This window comes from Ooceraea biroi, chromosome 5, assembly GCF_003672135.1.
Source record: "Ooceraea biroi isolate clonal line C1 chromosome 5, Obir_v5.4, whole genome shotgun sequence".
Taxonomy (NCBI): Eukaryota; Metazoa; Arthropoda; class Insecta; order Hymenoptera; family Formicidae; genus Ooceraea; species Ooceraea biroi.
The window spans coordinates 15,048,676-15,069,166 of NC_039510.1; the positions used below are offsets into that span (position 1 = coordinate 15,048,676).

The window sequence follows — 20,491 nt, forward strand, 5'->3', positions numbered from 1 at the left end:
CGTAATGGAGCCATTTGATTTGTATAGAGATCGAGTAATTTCATAAAAATTAATTTCTCTATATTACAAATGCAAAGCGTATAATGCATTTCATGAAATCAAATGTTCTAGCGCAGATATTTCAATATAATTAATGAATAATTTTATTATGAATTACACAATTATCAGTTCCTTGATATTTTATTTCTTTTGTAAACGAAAAAGGGAGGAATAAAACAAGAATTTTATTTATTAATTATGTTTGAGGCAGATAACAGATAAAGCATTGTATATATACATCATTAGTACTTAAATATATTTATTGTTCACAATTTTGGGAGATATATACTGTATCTCTACTGTAACAATTATACATTACTATGAAGATTTCTAGCATGATAATATAGCACCTTTTTAGACTTAAAGAACTTTGTTCCAAACATGTTCTAAATTGCCCGATTGAATAAATTAATACGGTGATGCTTGTTGATAAGTACTACATGAAATCCAAGTACATATGCCAGCATTGCAATCTAAAATAAGATATTAAACACTAAACGAAAACTTTACAGGTACTAAGGCCTCAATCTCAGTATACTAACAGTAAATCTAACAGACACTAGCATACAGGATCATAGTTCATATTATCACTTATTATAACATTATATTTTCCAGAGGAACATCATATATCGAAGCAATGCAACTTTCCTGTTATAACAAATATTGTTCATTTATTGCAAAAACTGAACATCCGCGTACAATTTTCATTGGTTGCCAGAATAAATTAATCATGTAAGATTTTCCACAAAACAAATAGCATCAAAAGCTTTTATCGTATTGTTTATATATACATTATTTATTTTTTATACACTTTACGTAAAGCTTCCTTATAAAGTTTCTCGGATTTTATGAAAAACCGACATGCATCTAAGTTGCAATGCTTCGTTATTTACCTACTCCGTTTCATGATCATACATTCACTTGATTTTACCGCAATTACCGATACGTTTGATTTTTAATAACTCTTTAACGGTATATGGTATATTGTGTTTATTATTTGTTTAAGGGAAATATAATATATAAATATATCTATATTCTATCTAAATGCATTTTTACTACATTCTAGATCCTTCATGCAGAATATTTATTATTCGTCGTTTTCGATATACAATTTATTTTTTATTAGTTGGCTTCAGAATTGGTCTCGAAACTCGTTCCCAACGTATACAAAATTATCTTGCAGGAATCGATGATTGTTAGTAGATATGAGACATCGTTTATCGTTAAAGTTTCCCGTCCAGCATCTTTCAAGTATCAACATGTAACGTAATTGCAGTAAAACATATTTCCTCGATCGATTCGTCAGTCGCTCTATTTACAATAACATACGTATCCACTGTAATTTTCTCAATTTAATTTTAGGCCTCTCGAAAGATCAAAAGAAAACGAGGAAATGTCGGCGGAAATGCAAACGAGGTAGGATAGCGATATTAGCATTGTTTTCCAACTTAATTTATTAATTTGTACGTCTATGTACAAGGCTGCGTCGAGCTAAACACGCTTCCCTATAATACATTACAGTTCTCTTACGTAAAAGTCAGTCCTATTTGCAGAAAGTAAAAGTTGCCATAAGTTACGAAAGAAAAAATAGGAAATTGCTAAAAAAAAAAGGAAAACGTAAAACGCTTGATTACCCTGCTGCATATCATTAAACTATACTGTACAATACTTATAAATCAATGCTAAATGCACAATCTTCCGCGTGCAAAGACTGACAATAGCATTGTAATCTATGATTCTTCATCAAACATTCGCTAGAGAAAATAAATTAGCACCAAATCGATTGACTTTATGCTAAAAATTGCATAAAACATCGTATCATAATAGGATGCATCGCACACTCATTCTCTCGCTCTCTTCTTTGTATTGATTTACATTGTGTCAATAATTTATTTTCCAATCATTAGCTGCAAATTTAAAATGTGTATTAATCTCGTTAACTGTTCTCTGCTGTTATAGTCCTTTTTTATTTATTTCTCATCTTCTTCTATACCATTAGAAATGAATCTCGATCTTGATTTCTGTGTACGTATGGACTGTGCCAACTGTGCTGCATATTTACAGCAAACTTGTGTAGTTTCCCAAAGTCGTTGTCCGACCAAACTCGAGATTTACGTTTTCAGCAATCACAGATATTAAAATGAAACAAGGAACCAAATAATTAGGAATAAATATACTACATGCTACAATTTCTTAGTCTTTGGCTAATTTTTGCTAATGTGTGCTGGTAATACTATATTATATATATACATATCATTTTTAAATAAATTATTAAATAAATTTATTAAAAGTATTTATATTATGTACGTACGTTTTGTACGTATGTTTTTACGTAGAGTTTTAGCTGCGTTTTCTTCATAGAAAGATCATTCTTTCGTGCGTGTAATTATGCGTATAATTCTTCGTTCGTTTGTGTCGTTAAAGTATGATATGCATGTACAGTAAGTAGCAGTCCATAGATACAAATTGAATATTTCAATATAATTTTACTCCCAACGAGGTACAATGATCTTTAAGTTCTTTGCAATTGATCGAGTTCGCAGATTTTTCTTGACGTGACAAACTTTCTCAACGTAACAAAATGTTTGTCTTTCGTCCCGATTACAATAATTATCTTTACAAGAAAACTTAAAATATAGTTTCGTGCTCACTGTACACCGTGTTTAAAAGATTCTCCATATACTTGTATGTTCATTGTAATTTTTCAAATAAAATTTAAAATTGAATGATTTTATGTTCATTGTGCAAAATGTATTTATAGCAACCTATAATTTATAATAACCTAATTTACAATAAGTTGTGAGAATTAACATGTAGAGGATCGTTCGAGAATTTTATCTTTACATAATAACTTGCTACAACTGCATTGAAAACTGCGATGCGGCAAATTAATGTACAGAGGAATGAAAGCACAATGATGCTGACCGACAGGCCACGAATTCTGCTAGCCAAAGCAATAACGCGGAAATCAAAATCTCCATGTAATAAAAAATGAGCTTTTCTTTTGCACGTACATAAATAATTAATTCGCTGGAATTGATTGATCCGCTTTTCATATTAAAGGCTCCACGAAGTCTTTACAATAAACCACCCTTACGACCAAAGAGAAGCGAGCTTATCGCTCCCAATGCCGATTGTGTGGTGGATTCTTTAGTAACAGACGTCGTTACTGGTGGCTTAACTCGTCCCAGATCAGGCCTAGTCGCTCTAGCGCCCGATCGTCGTTGTCGATCCGGTGATTGACCCGCTCTCGAGTTAAATGCATTGGAACTGGATATACTGGCCTCGGGCTGCTTACTGTCGTCTCGTTTGCTCGGTAATGGCGGCTTGCCCGACGGGAACTCGTTACTAACGGAGGATGCCGAAGACGAAGGGGATGTTAGCTTTTCTTGGCTGGCGCTGGAGGACATTGAAGTTTTGAGGAAAGTCAATTGTGCCATTGGACTTCCAGTTGAGCGACGCGTGTACAGAGCACCCTGCAGAGCTAACGGTGAGATCGACGAGCTAATGGTGGTAGCCATTATCGCATCGATACCGATCCTCTCCAATTTCTCCACTAAGCGTATCCCCGTGAGAGCCTTCTTGTCGGAACGCGAGATCGTAGACTTGGCTCTTTTCTTCTTAGACTGTACCGCCGGTGTCTCGTAGCTGAAGGTACGCCTGAGTAATTCCGCTCCGCTACTGAGCAACCCCATTGTTAGAGAGGCACCGGTTTCTGGTGGCGGTGACGACGATCTAGGCGATAGACTCGCATCCGGACTGTTGCATGGCGTGGCAGTTGGCGTGAAATTCCGATCGTCGGTGGGCGTACCCACGCACGAGGGCGTGACGGCTTTGATTCCCCTCTCGTTCAACATTTTCGCCAGTCCGAACGTCGTGGAGAACGTCGACGTTGAGTTACGACGGCTGTGCGCGCGAGGAGTGCTCATGCCGGAGTTCATACCGCTGCTAGGCGCGGTGGCGACGCGACTACCGACGATGCTCGGTGTCACGCTACTAGCGGTATGATCATCCGGATGCATCACCGTACTGTTAGTGTAGGTATAGACCGAGCCGGTATCCTGGAACGGCTTACCGGGATTCGTGTATTCCTCGTCTTCTTCCAGATCGCTCAACGCGAACGTTATGAGGCCGAGATCCTCGAGTGCGCGACCACCCCTGGTCTTTACACCTGGTCTATCCTCTAGCAGTCCACCTAACGTCGGCGTCGCCAATCGTGACCAGTGATGCAATGTCTGAGATCCCTCCATGGGCTTGACTATTTGCAGCTTCTGCGGTATGCGCCAAGCGTTGCCGCCGCTGAAGCCGCTCAGATTGCCGCTACTGCCGGTCGACATGATGCTGTCTGGAGTGCGACAGTCGAAAGGCAAGAAGGTCGGCGGGGAATGTATCGTACCACCGTCGTAATCGTAATTATAACCGGCGCCTGTGCTGAGGCACGCACGTCTGACTAACACCTCGGCCGGCGTTAAGCGGCGCAGAGCGGCTTCTAGATCGGCCGCACCTGGAGCACCAGGAACCCCGGTTCGTTGTGGCCCTCTGAAACGCGTGGCAGAGTTTTGTTAATGATGAGGAAGCAGATTTACTTTTGCGACGAATAAAAAATTAATACGCACGGATAATCCTCCGATTCGGTAAGCAAAGACCCTTCGCTCTCGCTGTGACCGGTGGAATCCAAACTAGGAAACGTAGATGCCTGGGGCCGTATTTGTCCACAGCTCATTCGCGGTCCAGTAGAATTGTTGGATAACGTTGATGTCGTCATGGAGCCTATCCTGGGAAACTGATTGGGATCCATGCCCGCGTACGATGCACGAGATGCGCTACGAACCGTTTCAAACGCCTTCTTGTACGTTGATCTATAAAACAAATGTACCGTGAGTTATTTTATAACTTGCCAAGTAAATTGAAACAACAGTTCACGTTATTTGAATATATAATTTTCTAAAAATGTAAAATTCCATTATAATTTTTACTTGAAATTTAATAATAGAGTATTAAGTTTGTAACGTACATTCTATCACCGGTACTGATTCCAGAGTCGAGACTCAATTCAGAATAAAGGGACGATTCCAATTCCGAAGCGATAGAATCCGGCTGCGGTGCCGCACCCATCGATGGAAACAGCGATCCACCCCGTACAACCGGCATCCCACGCTTCCTTTGTTTTCGCAGCTGCTCTTGTGTTTCGGCTAATAAGTTCACCACCTAATGCACAAACGGTACAAGCGTTTAGCACATTTCAATAGATTTAAATTCGCGTTGCAACCAATTAATTATCAAAGTCTTTCATCTATATTGTGGCATAATCCACATAATTAAAATAAGACGAAGCAAATTTATTGCGTTAATCTAGAATAAACGTCTAGTAAAAACGTACCTCTGCATATCGCTCTTTAAATTCGGCTAGTTCACTTGCAAGGGTATTTTGATTATCCCTTGTGATGACTAGAGTCGCTCCCACTTCGTCGTGTTCCGCCATAAGCTGAGCAAGTCTGAGTTCCGTCTTAGCTAATTTTGCAGTGAGGCTCACTATTTGCTCATGCTGCAACCGGTTCTCTTCCTTTTGGCGAGCGAGCTCCTCCGCTATGCCATCCACCTCCATGTTGGCATTTGCTATTAGTTGTTAAATGTTATATTCAATTATTTTTGTAATATTATGATTTTCTGAAAATACTAGTTTCATCAAAACTGACTGATTAATACTGAAATTGTGAAATTACCTAATTGCGCCGCAATGTCCTTTACGAGGCGTGCCTCCTGTTCTTCAGAGTGGTCAGCATCGTGCACCAGCTTGGCAAATTCGTTGCGCAGTTGCTTATTTTCATCCTCTAACGAGCCAACTTTTCTCTGCAACATCTCGAAATTGATGCCGCGGAAGCCGGTGGGAGTTCCGGCCTCCGAACTAGATTCATCCACGTCATTTGTTAGTATTTGTATTAACTCAGTTTTCTTCGACACTTCATGATTCAATTGAGTAATCTTCTCGTTCGCTTCCTTCAGCTCGGTTTCCAGCGCGTTCACCGTAGCCTCGAGCTTCTGATTGTGTGCTAGCAGCTCCTTGCCAATACGCGCTGTCAGCTCCAAGTCTTTTTCTTTCTATCAAAGGAGAATGTGGGCATTGATCTTTTTGTCTTTATTAAAACTATTTTTAAGTTATGAAAATTTGGGAAAATCGCGGATGCATACAAACGAAATACATAATAGAAACAATTTCATGCAAAAATTTAACAAGCTACGTCATACCGATTTGTTGTAAATGTTTCGGTAATATTTTCAGATATAGATACTACACTCGTAAAGCTTGACTGGTGCGTATTATGCACGGCGCGAGCTTGGTTTCTACTAGCTCATATTTCTTGTCCAGGCTTACCTCCTCTAGAAGCCTTGTAACTGCCTCTATGTCATTATAGGTCTTGGTCATTTGGCTCACCCGATTGCTACATAAGACTGTAACAGGATAATACACCGTTATTAAACGATTGGGATCAAAAAACTTAGTGCTTTGATAAAAATAAAAGAGATATATAGCAGATATGCAGAGAGGCCGGATCATTTAAGCCCTGAATAATATAAGCAGCGTTTGAAAGTTTTTGTTTTACTTTCTTATTCTATTTAGACTATAATAGTCCGTTGTTGTTCAATCTTAATCTTCTACATGTTATAAATAAATCACTTTCATAATATTGTACATTTTCTCAGAACTTGTAGTAAATAATAATATACAGATAAAATTTTTTTATTTAATTTTTCATGTTATTTTTAGATTTTGTGCAAGTTATATCTTGTACTGCTTATAGTACTGTTCACATATTGCGTGCAATACAATACAATTCTCTGTGACTTGTACAGCACACACAATGTGGCGTATGGTACCGTATATTTCTTTCGTTGAATGATATTTCACAAACAATCTATTGCGTATCGTTGGCACTATCAATAACGGTGACTAAAACCAGTATAATTTTAACGAGTTAGTTCGTTGCTACAGACATACAAAAATCTCTACTTTTATTTTATTCGCGATAACAGAATCGTGTCAACTGATGTAAAAACGATTTTTTATTTACCCGTAGCATAAAATTAAGCTCATTGTAATTATACTGTATTTAAACTCCTTTGCAATATGACATGGAGTGCGTTACTATATAAACAAAAGCTCCTCTCAGAAGGAAGACGAGTAACAGAATAATGCATCAGATCTTCACGCATGTACATACTATCTCGTTACGGAGATAATCGATCTTCCGCTATTTATAATCCCCCGCGTTAGGGTAACGGTCTAAAACGTGGGTAATTCTATTGTAAGCAAGCAAAGCGTAAATCCTGATTGGATGTATTATGCACTTTTTGAGTTCTCTGATTAATCGTTGCCGATATTGAAAAAGGTATTGTTACTCTGCTTTATGTACATAGTCGACATTTTAATAATCGTTTAATAGTTGTTTTAATAGTTGTTTAAATAACAATAATGCATTTATTTTAAAAAAGAACGTGAAATTTTATTTGTTCAGATATTTCAAATGATACTAAAAGTCTTTAATTTAAAATATGTTCAAATACGTGTTCAAACCACGTGTTCAAGACGCATACGTGCTATTGAATATTTTTCTTCGTTGGTTTTATTTTGCTTTTTAGGTTATAATATTGTCTAATGCAACAAATTATTAATTGCCTGAGGTCGTCAAATTAATGGATTCTCCATGCATATTTTCTACATTTGTGAGCTCCCGTGATCTCTCGACGTAAACGTAATAGAAATATTGCTTTCAATAATATGAAAGTCTAATACTTGAAAACATTCATTAAGAATATTTGATAAAATTTGTTATTACCCATAGATTTGTGTTCTTTAATTCTCAATTTTTATAATGAACTTTCATGAAAGTTTTTTTAGTTACACATGACTTTAACACACTTAACACACATATTAACACTTAATATTTTTACAGCGTTTCACTTATCGTTTCTCTAAAATTAATGTAGTCAAGTTGCCATTCTCCGAGTTTTCACTGAACAAGTAATAAAACGATGAGCAACAAATATTTGCGCGTTTTCAGCAAGTGTTTGCTTGTTCCGTGCGTGAGATAGACTGCGAGGAAAATCGCGTGTCTCGCAGGATGCGAGTTTAACGAGAGAGCGACGAGAAAATGCGGCACGCATGGAAAGAACAGGAAAGCGTGGAGACGAAATGATGCTCCACGGGAGAGTCCCTTGCATCCCTCTCATTGATCGACTACGGCACGACACACTGGCTAAAGACCGACTAAAAGCGCAGACGCATTAGCCGCTTTCGAAAAACCTTCACACGTGATACAAAAGAGTGCATTTAAAAAATGTATTTAAGATAACGTTACTGGCCCAGTTACCCCGCTCACTCGAAAAACGCAAATATAGAGCTGACTAGTATAAATTTTAATGTATAGCGAAGAAATACTGAATTCTGAATGCTAAATGAAATGTTTGCTAAAAAAGTAAATGATATAAGTAAAAAAGATATAAAAACCATGGCAATATTTCAACAAGAAAAAAGAGACATGAACACTATAAATGTTCTCATTATGTAATTAATAATGAGTATGAATAATTCTTTTATGAATATTTCTATGAATAATTCTTTTGCCTAGGAAATAGGTAGACAGTTAGTTATCACAATGCTGAAGAAGCAAGACTAAATGACACTCAATTCCAGAGCGCGTGAGAAGCGCGCTTCGATACCCTCCACTGCATTTCGAACTCTTCGTCGTCGTCTTCATGACAACGTCTTCGCGGGTGAACTACGTTCCAGACACCTTCACGGCCAGTTGATCACGATGATTGACAAGCAGTGAGCGAATTTTCAGACAGTGCCGTAGATACACGAAATCGACATTTCCCTACCGATGAAAATGCAACAAAGTACGTCGAATAAATATCGTTAGAATAACTTACTGTCACAATTTCATTCTCAATCATAACATTTGCAATTTTGCCTGCGTGATGCGATTATCTTCAAAGAAAAATTTCAAGATGCTTCTCGATAAGAATCCTACTAGTAACTAGATCTTTTCTCAAAACGGCTTGTATAATTCAAAACATATGTTCTACTTTCCGAACTTTTCTTTGGATGATTGCATCACGTTCTCTTCGTACATATCCTTTTTGATAGAGAACACAAGCTTATCGTAGGTAGGAGAGATAGGAGAAAATTTATGAAATCGTCAGCGACCTCGTAACACGTTTTTACTGTGGAATGAAATCGCAGCTCGTTGTCGATATCGATTGTAGTGACTACAATGAGTGCTTTGTGCGGAATAATGTGATTAGAAATCACAGACCGTGCAGTTGAAATATCGCCAATACGCTAATAACAATTGTTGGAAGGCTATAAAATTTTATATTATCCTTGATAACAGATACAATTCAACACAAAAATCACTTCGTTATCATGCAATATCGAATATCATAAATAAGATTACTTTAATGTATATTTATTTTATTATTTGTTTAATTGATTGATTATATATCTATTAAATAATTACATTTTTGTTAGACATTGATATATAATAATATAATACTGATAAATGCTGATAATAATATATTCATAGAATAATTCATATTGATAGAAAAGTAATTATTTTTTTGTCAACCAAAAGTAATTTATTAGATCTGAATTATTAGAACTTAATAGATCACATTACCTTCATTAAAATCTGTTTATCTGTTTTCAGACACGCAGATGTGCTGATTACAAATATTTCATCTTCACGTACTGAACATTGGACTGTAGTCCGGAATTCGCATTGACATGCCGGTAATTCTGTACTGGGCTTTTAAAACCGGTCTTCGCCCTTTTTCATTCAGGAAGACGATGTGAACTCGTCGATCTGGTACGATCGGAATGCAGATAAACCTTCCCATACTGGGAACTCATGAGGAGGCATGTAAATAGTTTGTGTATCAACCCGTCCGTACATTATACAAGAAGATTGTATAAAAATTGACCATGTTTCTGATAGAATTTTCGTCTTTCTATATCACTAAATTTTGCGCAGGAATATTACAATACTACACTAAGATAGAATAAATTTTGCAGGAAATCTTTAAGCAAATGATACGTGCACATAGCAGCAGACGGTCAAATTAAAAAATATCTTCATCTGGTAATAATAAAGAACGGCTTGCACCTATAAAAACAAACTACGCGATGACATTCATAAAAGAAATTCAAAAATAAGCCACGCTATGTAGCATGATTATATCTTATCTAATTTTATCGAGACAAGCCATTATTTATTATCGATATACAACATACCTTATCTAATGAGTGTGCACTGTGCAATTTACGTTCCAGTTTAAGCCGTGTAATTTCGATCATGCCGTCCTTGTCGGATGCAATATTTTCAAAAGCAACTGATCAGGCGATAATGAAACTCGAAGCGATACGAAGAATGACGCGACGACGTTTTAACACGCAAAAAGAAAAAAACTGCACGAATAGGCAGATGACGAGAGTGCCACTTAGAGATGTCCACACTGCGCCGGATAAATATTGATCTGCGAAGTATTATATTTTGCGAGCGTATGACGCAATTTACACATTATTACATTGTCTGTTTAGGTTGAATTATATTCTTAAAATATTAGGTTGTTCATTAAGTTCTGCGGTTTTCTCGATAGATAGCGTTTGTCCATTGAAAAAGATAGCATGCATCGCCTGAACCGCGGATTGCCGCATACTCCGTGACAGGTTAGACAACGCTTGACATTTCGCCAGAGTCTTTGTTGTGTTTTGACGTGTTGTGTGTACGCGCTATTCATTGAAAATGGAGGATCAAAAGGTGCATTTTCGGCACATTTTGCTATTTTTCTTCCGCAAAGGAGTAAAAGCGACAGACGCACAACGTGAGATACGTGGCGTGTACGGGGACTCGGCCATAAGCGCTGACACTTGTCAGCGTTGGTTTGCGCGCTTTCGTTCCGGAGATGTGAACGTCTCCGATGCTGCTCGCTCCGGTCGTCCATCCACCACTGACGACGACCAAATCGTGGCCGCAATCAAAGCAGACCGACACCTGACGACGCGGGAGATCGCGGAGCGCTTCGACATCGCCCATACAACGGTTGCGCAGCGATTAAAACGGCTTGGGATGTCGAAAAAAGCAGATGTTTGGGTCCCTCACGAGCTCACCGAAAAGAACATTTTGGACCGCGTCATGATCTGTGAATCCCTGCTGAAATGGAACTCGCTGGAGGCCTTTCTCAAACGGGTGGTCACGGGAGATGAAAAATGGGTGGTATATAACAACATTCGACGCAAGCGGTCATGGTGCGGTCCGGGTGAGTCGTCACAATCGGTTGCCAAAGCGGATTTGCATCCGAAGAAAGTGATGCTGAGTGTGTGGTGGGATTGGCGAGGCGTCCTGTATTTCGAGCTGCTTCCGCGCGGTCAGACCATCGACGCCGAGAAGCATTGCGCTCAGTTAGAAAAATTGAAGCAGGCAGTGGCGGAGAAGCGGCCGGAATTGGCGAACAGGAAGGGCGTTGTCTTCCACCACGACAACGTCAAACCACACACTGCTTTGGTGACCAAGAAGAAGTTTAAGTGCTTTGGCTGGGAAGTCATGCAGCACCCACCGTACTCCCCAGACCTTGCGCCGTCGGATTACCATCTGTTCCGGTCACTCCAAAACAATCTCGACGGGCAGCGCTTTAATTCAGTGGACGATATTCAAACGTACTTGGAGGACTTTTTCGCGCAGAAGTCGCGCGACTTCTACAAACGCGGCATTATGTCTCTTCCAGAACGTTGGCAGAAGGTGCTCGATCAAGATGGACAATACATTCTAGATTGAATAAATGTGTAAGTACAATAGATTTATGTTTTAATTTAGAGCAAAAAAACCGCAGAACTTAATGAACAACCTAATATATATATTTTGCAGCCGTCGTAGCAAATAGATCGATTAAAACAAGAAATATCATTTATCCACAGTATTACCAAGAGAAAACTTCTGGTCACGTAACCTCGCAATATGTCTCCTAATTCGCTAACAAAGATGAAAGATCAATTGAAACTTCTGCCGAAGTTTCTAATCTCGACGGATTTGTTAGCTTCCGTTCTTCCGTTTTTGCTAAAGTATTTCTTACCACCAGTAACAAGATCAGAATTTCGAAACTTCGTATTCTTCTTATGCAACTCACAAAATTTATAAAATGTAAATGTTCACACAGCACAATAATTTTATTTCAATTTGTAATTTTTAATCGATCGCCCATTCAAGATCAAGCGCGCGCTTATGCTATCCGCGCGGATGACGGATAATTTACGTATTAATCCTGACGCAGTGGGAACGCGAATAGCGAACATATCGACCTGGACAGCAAATTGACAGGAAGTTACTGACAGGAGGTGCACGTGCAGGATGCCTCCACCGGCGAGCCGAGAAGGAACAACGGCAAGCCCTCGATGGTACAGCTCTTGCATCCCCAGCAGGGTGCACTGATTTTTGTAGTAGGCACCGAGGAACCCGAGACGAGATAATTCGCCGCTTCGAACAGAGACAGACACTCCTCGTCATCGTCGTCGGTGTCGACATCACGACGCTCGCCGGACGTTGCCGGTAGCCTGATGTCGTCGTCGTACTCGTAGGGATCATCCTCCTGCGGATCGCCGTGTTCGCGGCCGGATTGTTCCGGCTCCACGACGTCCGGCGTCGGCGTCCTCTCCTCGCGAGCCGCGGTGTCCTCCTCCAGGGTATACGCGTGGTCCGTGGACCGGTCCCGGGACCAAGAGCTGTCGTAAATAGTCTTTCATGCCGACGCACTGTCGCGTGATACAGTGATTTGCTCGCGAGATGACTAAAGGAAATCGATGGAGAACGCGGCAAGAGAAACCGGATGAAGAACCAATTGTCATCTGACGAGCACTCGTGCGGTCGGATTATTATGAGAATAAATTATAAAAATTAATTAATTTTGTGCAATCGCTAAATCTTAGGGTAATTATGTACTTTAACGGACCCAGCCCCGATGACCTTGACCTTGACATATGTTGTCAAGGTCACCCTCCTGAGTGACCTTGAAGAGGTTTTAGCCGTCGCTCGTTGTTTATTAAAAAGTTATTAACAAAAGAAGTTTAATAATTTTGCACGAATTTTCAGCTGTCCACGCGAAGCAAGGACTTGAGTTTGACATATATTACAAAGGTCACCTTCCTGAATAACCCGCACTAGGTTTCATCCTTCGCTCGTTGTTTGTTAAAAAGTTATTAACAAAAATGTTTAATGAATAAAGCATAATTTTACGATACCATATACGTTTACGAAAGAGTATATTTGATGGAATTTTAGCTTTAAATCAGAAATAGGTTTGGGTTAGGTTATATTTTCCGAAACTGGAGCCCCGGACACATACGCTCGTTTTCAGCCCGCTTCGCGGGAGGGCGGGGGGAAGGGGCTTTGCCCCTCCCCCCGCCGGAATCCGTGGCGTGTACCAGGTGATCAAAATCTGCACGGTGAAATCTGTTACACTGGCCCTGGCGGGGGGGGGGGAGGGGCAAAGCCCCTTCCCCCCGCCCTCCCGCGAAGCGGGCTGAAACCGAGCGTATGTGTCCGGGGCTCCAGTTTCGGAAAATATAACCTAACCAGGTTAGGTTAGGTTAGGTTAGGTTAAGTTAAAGCAGAGAATACTTTGTATTTAACTGTTTGTGCTTTTGGTTAAAGTGAAGAATACTTTGTACTTATATTAAAGGAAACTATTCTATATATTAACAATTCACTGCTTTAAATGACTTTCCTTTCTTCGTTCATATACATATTCGTCGTTTATATCTTTCAATATTCAATATTCTTTCAAAATAACTACTATATTTTCGAAATTTCTTTTGTTAATAACTTTTTCATAAACAACGATCGACGACTAAAACCTAGTGCGGGTTATTCGGGAAGGTAACCTTTGTAATATATGTCAGTATCATGTTCTTGCTTCACGTGGACAGCTGAAAATTCGTACGAAATCATTAAACTTCCTTGTTTATAACTTTCTAACAAACAACGAGCGACGGCTAAAACCTCTTCAAGGTCACTCAGGAGGGTGACCTGGACAACATATGTCAAGGTCAAGGTCATCGGGGCTGGGTCCGTTAAAGTACATAATTACCAATCTTAGTGATGTTTAAATAAAATACACGTGATTGTTTTAAAAACAGAAGGAAATCAATTTTATTCTAATGACTTGCATTGACTGAACGAAATTAAATAATTTCGAAATCACTGGGCACATGTTGCGCGTGACAAACTTTGAATTAACGTCCCTGCAATCTCTGTTAGCGATCGATCGTGAGCCTCTTTTGTTATCATTTCCGTAGCACGCTTTCGCTTTCCCACATTGTTCTTCTGCACAATTACTTTAATCTCTGTTGAAGTTTTCTCACGGAAGGTCATTCCGAAATGCTCAAATATGTCAACAAAGCTAATGAAAAATAGCATATTGTAGACTTTATGCACAGAACGAGTTGACTGCATTACACCTGTACATCTTGAGGTACAATGGCCAGGTAATTATTGATTTTCTTTGGTTCCCCCGCTTGCATAAGAATCCGCAATAGATAATGGACGATCCACAAAACCTCGCGCAATTAAACATTGTATGTACAACGCAAACAGTATTACGTAATCAAAAGAAGCGGTTTGATGCACGACAGGGTCTTTTAACATATAATTACACGTAAGAAAAAACACAAGCCCTATTTTGTACGCGTTTATAAAATAAAATACTTTGTACACATCGTTCCATTATTAATTAATTATTCCAAACATTTATTTATCTTTTTACGCGTTTATTATAACATTCAACTAACTCACTGTACATGATTTTTTCCCGATATATTACATCGCGCACGTGCTTAAGATAAAGAGAAAAACTACTACTCGATTGTCGACGATTGCCATGCAATCAGTGTCATTTCGAGTTTCCTGCTTTTTGTGACACGAATGGAATGAGTGAAACACGTGGCTATTGCAGAATAACCAGATTACGAAACTTCCATTTGCGTTATCGGTTTTCATGTCTCTTCGGCTTGCATGCTCAGAAAAACTTAATGTGATTTCCGTCGCATGACCCGCACCGTTCGCTAACCAGGATAAAATAAAACCAATAAATCGCTAATAATACTTGATATACGATACATTGACATCGAACCTGGGAGGTCACAGATCAGCGGCCTTGTTTTCAAACGTAAGCACCAGACGTTAATTCGAAGCAGCCTTATCGACGTTACGCAAACCCATTATGAGAGTTAATATCGCATGTTTTTAATCTAACGAGAACTTAGGATCACTGCTATAACAATATTAACCACGTTACATAAAACTATCTTTAAGAGGTCCGATACAACGCTAATTGCAACGCACCCAATCTCTTTATCGTTTATAAAAGCGATAAAATTATCTCGAAACAATACAACAGAACAAATAAAGTAAACTGCAAAATGAACCAAATAAATATGAACGACTTACGTGAGTGTTAGAAACGACGCATAGAAACGTTATCGCGTGTGAATAGCGAGTGTCTCGTCCACCGCGGATACGCAATCGCGCTTTCCACCCCCGAATTGCAATTTTTGTTCCCCACGGACTATGCTGCCGACGAAGAAGCGGGTCTCGGGAAACTACTCGAGCATCAAGCGTCTAGGCAACGGAGCGCGCATAGTCGCATCACGAGGTCGCGACGCTGGCTGAAAGGGGGAAGAGGTGCGGAGAAGGACGCGATCCGAACGTTCTCACCCCGAAGGACGCGATGAATTTTTCCCGCACCGCCGCGGCTGATCGCGACGATCGCCCGTGATCGTGATTCACGCCGTCATGAAGTTCGTGCAAAACGTCAGTCATATTTACCATTCAACGCGTTAATTCCGCAGTGGCGAGTCCAGAGGTAGGCGAAGCCGGCTGCGGCCCGGGCGCGACGTCACGTCTCGCGAACTCACCTCACACTGGCGCGCGCGTGACCCTTCGAGCGCGCATCGTCCCCGACTTCCGGTACGCTGATCCGCTCCGCAGTTCCTATCGCGATGCGCGAGGGAGAGGAGAAACCCGCGTGACCCCGCGAGCTTTGCGAGCGACGATTTGCGCGACGCGAGATCACGGAGCGGCGAGACGTCACGCGACCCCGATCAACGCGCCATCTTAAATCGCCCGTGGGGCCGACGGAACGCGACGGAACAGGACCTTGCGAGCGGCGGGCGAAACGCGCGCGGAATGGAACCGGCCGGCGCGCGCGCAACCCCGCCAACTACGAAGAAAGGCGCTCCCTAACCCCGATGCACCCCTAGTGACCTTGCGCTTCCAGCTTAATTAACGACCTTGAACTACCTCACACGAGATTTTTCGCTTCCAGTGTTCCTTTATGAACGTCTACTTTATGCGAAACGTCTTTGTGTCGTCCTTTTTCATTTCAGTATACACCCTCAGAAAGGATTTCTGATAACAAGACGAAAAACATTCTTGACTAATTTAATCGTATTACAAGTATAAAAAATATGAAAATAAGACAATTTTTAATTTAAATCAGTAATTTCGATTCTTCTCTCTCGAATTAAATAAGATTGTCTTACTGTCTTGAGACAAGAGTAACATATACAAATTTATGTTTATATATTCTTGTATGTAGAATAATTTGATATTAGCGCCAGTTTATAGTAGGCTTTGTCGATGTCGACGCATCATTTTCTCACAGTCGCTCGTCGATTCGGCGCTTCTGCGTCCTTTATTCGGATAAAACGGCCAATATTATGTGTTGCAATCGAAAATCGGGAAAGTGTTTCTGTTATTTACAATGAATAAGTGCAATACTCTACAAGAAATATTAAAAGATATGGAAATGTAAGTAAGTATATACAATATACTTACTTGAGAAATAAGATTCGAGATAAGACATTTCCATACCTTTTAATATTTCTTGTAGAGTATTGCACTTATTCATTGTAAATAACAGAAACACAGAAACACTTTCCCGATTTTCGATTGCAACACATAAATATTGGCCGTTTTGTGCAGATTCTATAACTTCTCTTACAAGAATAGAATAAGATGTCTTTTAGATCTCACAATATTCTGAAATCAAGAATATTTTGAACTTGCTACAAATTTTTATCTAAATCCTTCTGAGAAACTTAATGAGATAGCACCAAGATTATTTTAATCTAGATTTTCGAATTTTCTATTCAAGATTAAAATATGCTTCTTTTCAATAATAAATATGATTGTCGCTATAGCGATCTTATTTTATGATAGATTAAAGAGTAATAGCATTAAGTCCAGAAATCTTTTCTGTGGGTGTAATCACGTTTTATTATAGTTTAGTGGCAGAGGTTCCTCCCCTCTCCCACGATATTTAGCAAGTCGATGAAAATAAGACTAGTGCTTGCTGGTTTTAACGTGGCATTTGCGATAGCGAAATAAGCGAAAAGCTAGTAGAAAATATCAAGATTTAATTGCTGATTGGATCGTAAGTTATGCTTGCTAATAACATTTGAAGCTGATGGGAATTAAGTAACGTCGTGTTGATGCACGATGCCCATTTATTTCCGGGCTGCCGCGGTTCGATCTGAGCGGTGTAACGAGAGGGAAATCGAAGCCGCCGCGACCGGTGGCATTAAAGGGAAGCTGCACTTAGAAAGCGGCGCGACGACGTGGCGTTTTGACCTTTCCACGAATAAACGAACCAATTCAACAGAATCCTTATATAAATGACACAATAATTATCTGTTATTAATTTAACAGTGTATAAATAACGTCGGAAATATAAGCTCGAATTTTTACCGAATCTTGAATATTTTTGCAAGCACTGCTTCATGTACTTTTCGTTCGTACTATTAAGGGGGGAGCCTGCTTTAGAACGTTGAAAATAAGGTATAATTTTACGAATTGTTTTTGGAGAAACTATACAGCGGATCATTATAAAACTTTGATGCATTTATTAGTACATGTTTAAAGATAAAAAAATTATTTTTTGATTTGAATATATCGCCTGTAGAGGTCGTCCTGGAGGCATCTTAGTGCAGCCGGCATTGTAAATTCGTGAGCATTCTCCTGCCTCCAAATTTCATCCAAACTGAAAAATTGAAATATTTTCTCGTTATTTATGAATTCCCATCGTCGATGAACCTTTAATATTCATAAAAACATTAAGTTAAACAATTATTTTTGCATGAAAAAGTTCAACAACTTTGCCTAAAAATCGTACTTTTGTGTTCTAAGCTCCACCATTTTGGCACTTTTCAACTTTTTTCTTCTCTCTTTGGTTCATCGACGATGGGAATTCATAAATAACGAGAACATATTTCAATTTTTCAGTTTAGACGAAATTTCGAGGCAGGAGAATGCTCACCAATTTGCAATGCCGGCGACGCGGCTGCACTAAGATTTCTCCAGAACGACCTCTACAAGCGATATATTCAAATCAAAAAATAATTTTTTTATCTTTAAACATGTACTAATAAATGCATAAAAGTTTTATAATGATCCGCTGTATAGTTTCTCCAAAAACAATTCGTAAAATATACCTTATTTTCAGCGTTCTAAAGCAGGCTCCCCCCTTAAATTACGTTTTAGGAATCGGAAACGCGTCGCGTTACAGCGTGGAATCTAATCTGGGAAACAAGAAGAACGTATTACGTTACACGTCAGCTATTACACGCCGATCGGAATCGATAATGGCATCTATTATAGGCATCGTGCATCGTACGCGGTAGCGAATTTCGCAAAATTGCAGCCTATTGTAGAGGGCACGTGAATGAACGTCGCGCTGGAAGTAGCGCGGGGAAACGTTCCTTTTAGCATCACCCGGTCGCCGGGATAATGCGCCATGAAAATCACATTTTCACGGTCGCGCGGCTTTCCTTGGAAGAGTCGCGCAAATCCGAACGATCTCCCGAGCGTGACGAATATTTCGCGCGCAGCCTTTTTATCTCTTACCGCTCGCATCAAAGTGCGATATCGACAGTTTGAGGTCACCGCGAGGTCACCGCGTTTCGCTTCGACCTCCGATCCGGTGAACGTAGAGACGAGATCGGTCTTGTCTCCGAACTTGTTCCTGTTCGGGTGAGAGAAAAATGTCGCATAAATACGTCTTTTTTTCTCTCGCGGAGTAACTTTCAGGTGTCAAATAATTTGAGACGACACACGGCGATTTCAGAGAAATGAGGAACGAAGACGAATCGACTTCTCGGCAAGTTTACAAGATATGATTAAGATACCGAGCGTCAAGGCGTCAAGGAACTCGCATTACACGTTTCGCGCGTAAAATGCCATGCGAGGAGTAATTGCGGGAAGAGATAAAAAGATAGACGCGTGTAAATGCACAAGATGAGTTCACGGATTTCCCATGACCGGGAAGCCGGAAGGGTGAAGCACGACGGAATGCTAATTTCTTTAATTAACCGTAAACTTGTCTTAACTGTATATCTGCATTAAACGCATGTGAGTCTTGTTGATACGGTCGAGTTTCGATGCGATTCGTCAGATGCAATTGAATCGCGAAATGCACCGGCTAATGAAAGGCGGTTGCGATTCAAATTGTGATCGTCATTCAAAGATTTAGCAAGATCATTTCTGTACGTCCGAAACTAATTCTATAATTAAATTTAATAAAACTTGAATTATTTTCAATTCTCAATAATAAATTTCAAGTTTATCACAGAAGTTTACAGAACGAAAAGGTATTTTAAACATCAGTCAGTAACATAATTATCTATTTGTCAATCAATTCGTCGTTTTGCAACGTATCTTAGAGTTATTTTATTACTGCAATAATCCCATACTTTTCGTAATCCCCCCGGCAGCATCGTGCTCGTAAACAACAGAATCGAATAAAATGTTGAAATTATCTGACCGAGACTGTCTTTTTCGAGTTTCTTCATTGCTGATGATGTCCCGCGATCCTTCATCTACCACAGCGAGACACCGTTATCCTTAGCAGGCACCTCGATCACTCGTGGTCGGTCGATCACGCGCGCCGTACGATTGCCGCTCTCGACGATCCCGACGATCCACGCTTGCCTGTGCTCGATTTTCTCCAGAGCTTTGCAATAAGCTGCCGCCTGTTCGCGCGGTAACACCACCAGCAGTCCTCCCGACACCTCGGGCACTTCGCCCTGCAGGAGCGGTAACGTGTTGCCCATGATCTTTGAGGTCGCACTCATTCTCGCGATCACCGGCATGTTGTGAATTATAAAGCTGACATCGTTCGCCTGCCGCTGCGCCAGGAGACTCGCATGCCCCAGGATGCCGTAGGAGCCCACTTCGCACGCCGCATGCGCGTTGTACTGATCCAAGAATTGATTAATGAGCTACCTTTTCTAACGCGTTCACTTTCGCGCCATTACAAGCAAAGAAACAGTAATCGCGCAACAGCCGGCAAATTAGAAACTGATTCTCGGATAACAAATAGAAATACGTTGTTAAATTATGAACGA

At 40.1% G+C, this 20,491-nt stretch overlaps 1 protein-coding gene across 4 annotated transcripts in view; it reads right to left on the minus strand.

Moving 5' to 3' along the window:
• Positions 1-270: 270 nt before the first annotated feature.
• The window catches only part of LOC105285236 (trafficking kinesin-binding protein milt), a 41,764-nt gene continuing 21,543 nt past the window's right edge, over positions 271-20,491 (minus strand). For 2 of the 4 annotated variants that reach the window (XM_011349335.3, XM_011349334.3), the window contains 6 exons: positions 6,413-6,489; positions 5,763-6,138; positions 5,420-5,655; positions 5,054-5,247; positions 4,656-4,898; positions 271-4,578 (listed from right to left, as the gene is read on the minus strand). In XM_011349335.3, the coding sequence (XP_011347637.2) occupies positions 3,117-4,578; positions 4,656-4,898; positions 5,054-5,247; positions 5,420-5,655; positions 5,763-6,138; positions 6,413-6,463 (2,562 nt within the window). In that variant the 5' untranslated portion in view covers positions 6,464-6,489 and the 3' untranslated portion in view covers positions 271-3,116. Of the gene's footprint in view, positions 4,579-4,655; positions 4,899-5,053; positions 5,248-5,419; positions 5,656-5,762; positions 6,139-6,412; positions 6,490-12,425; positions 12,815-19,967; positions 20,342-20,491 lie in introns of all 4 variants that reach the window. The other 2 variants (XM_011349340.3, XM_020033580.2) reach the window with 2 other exon arrangements.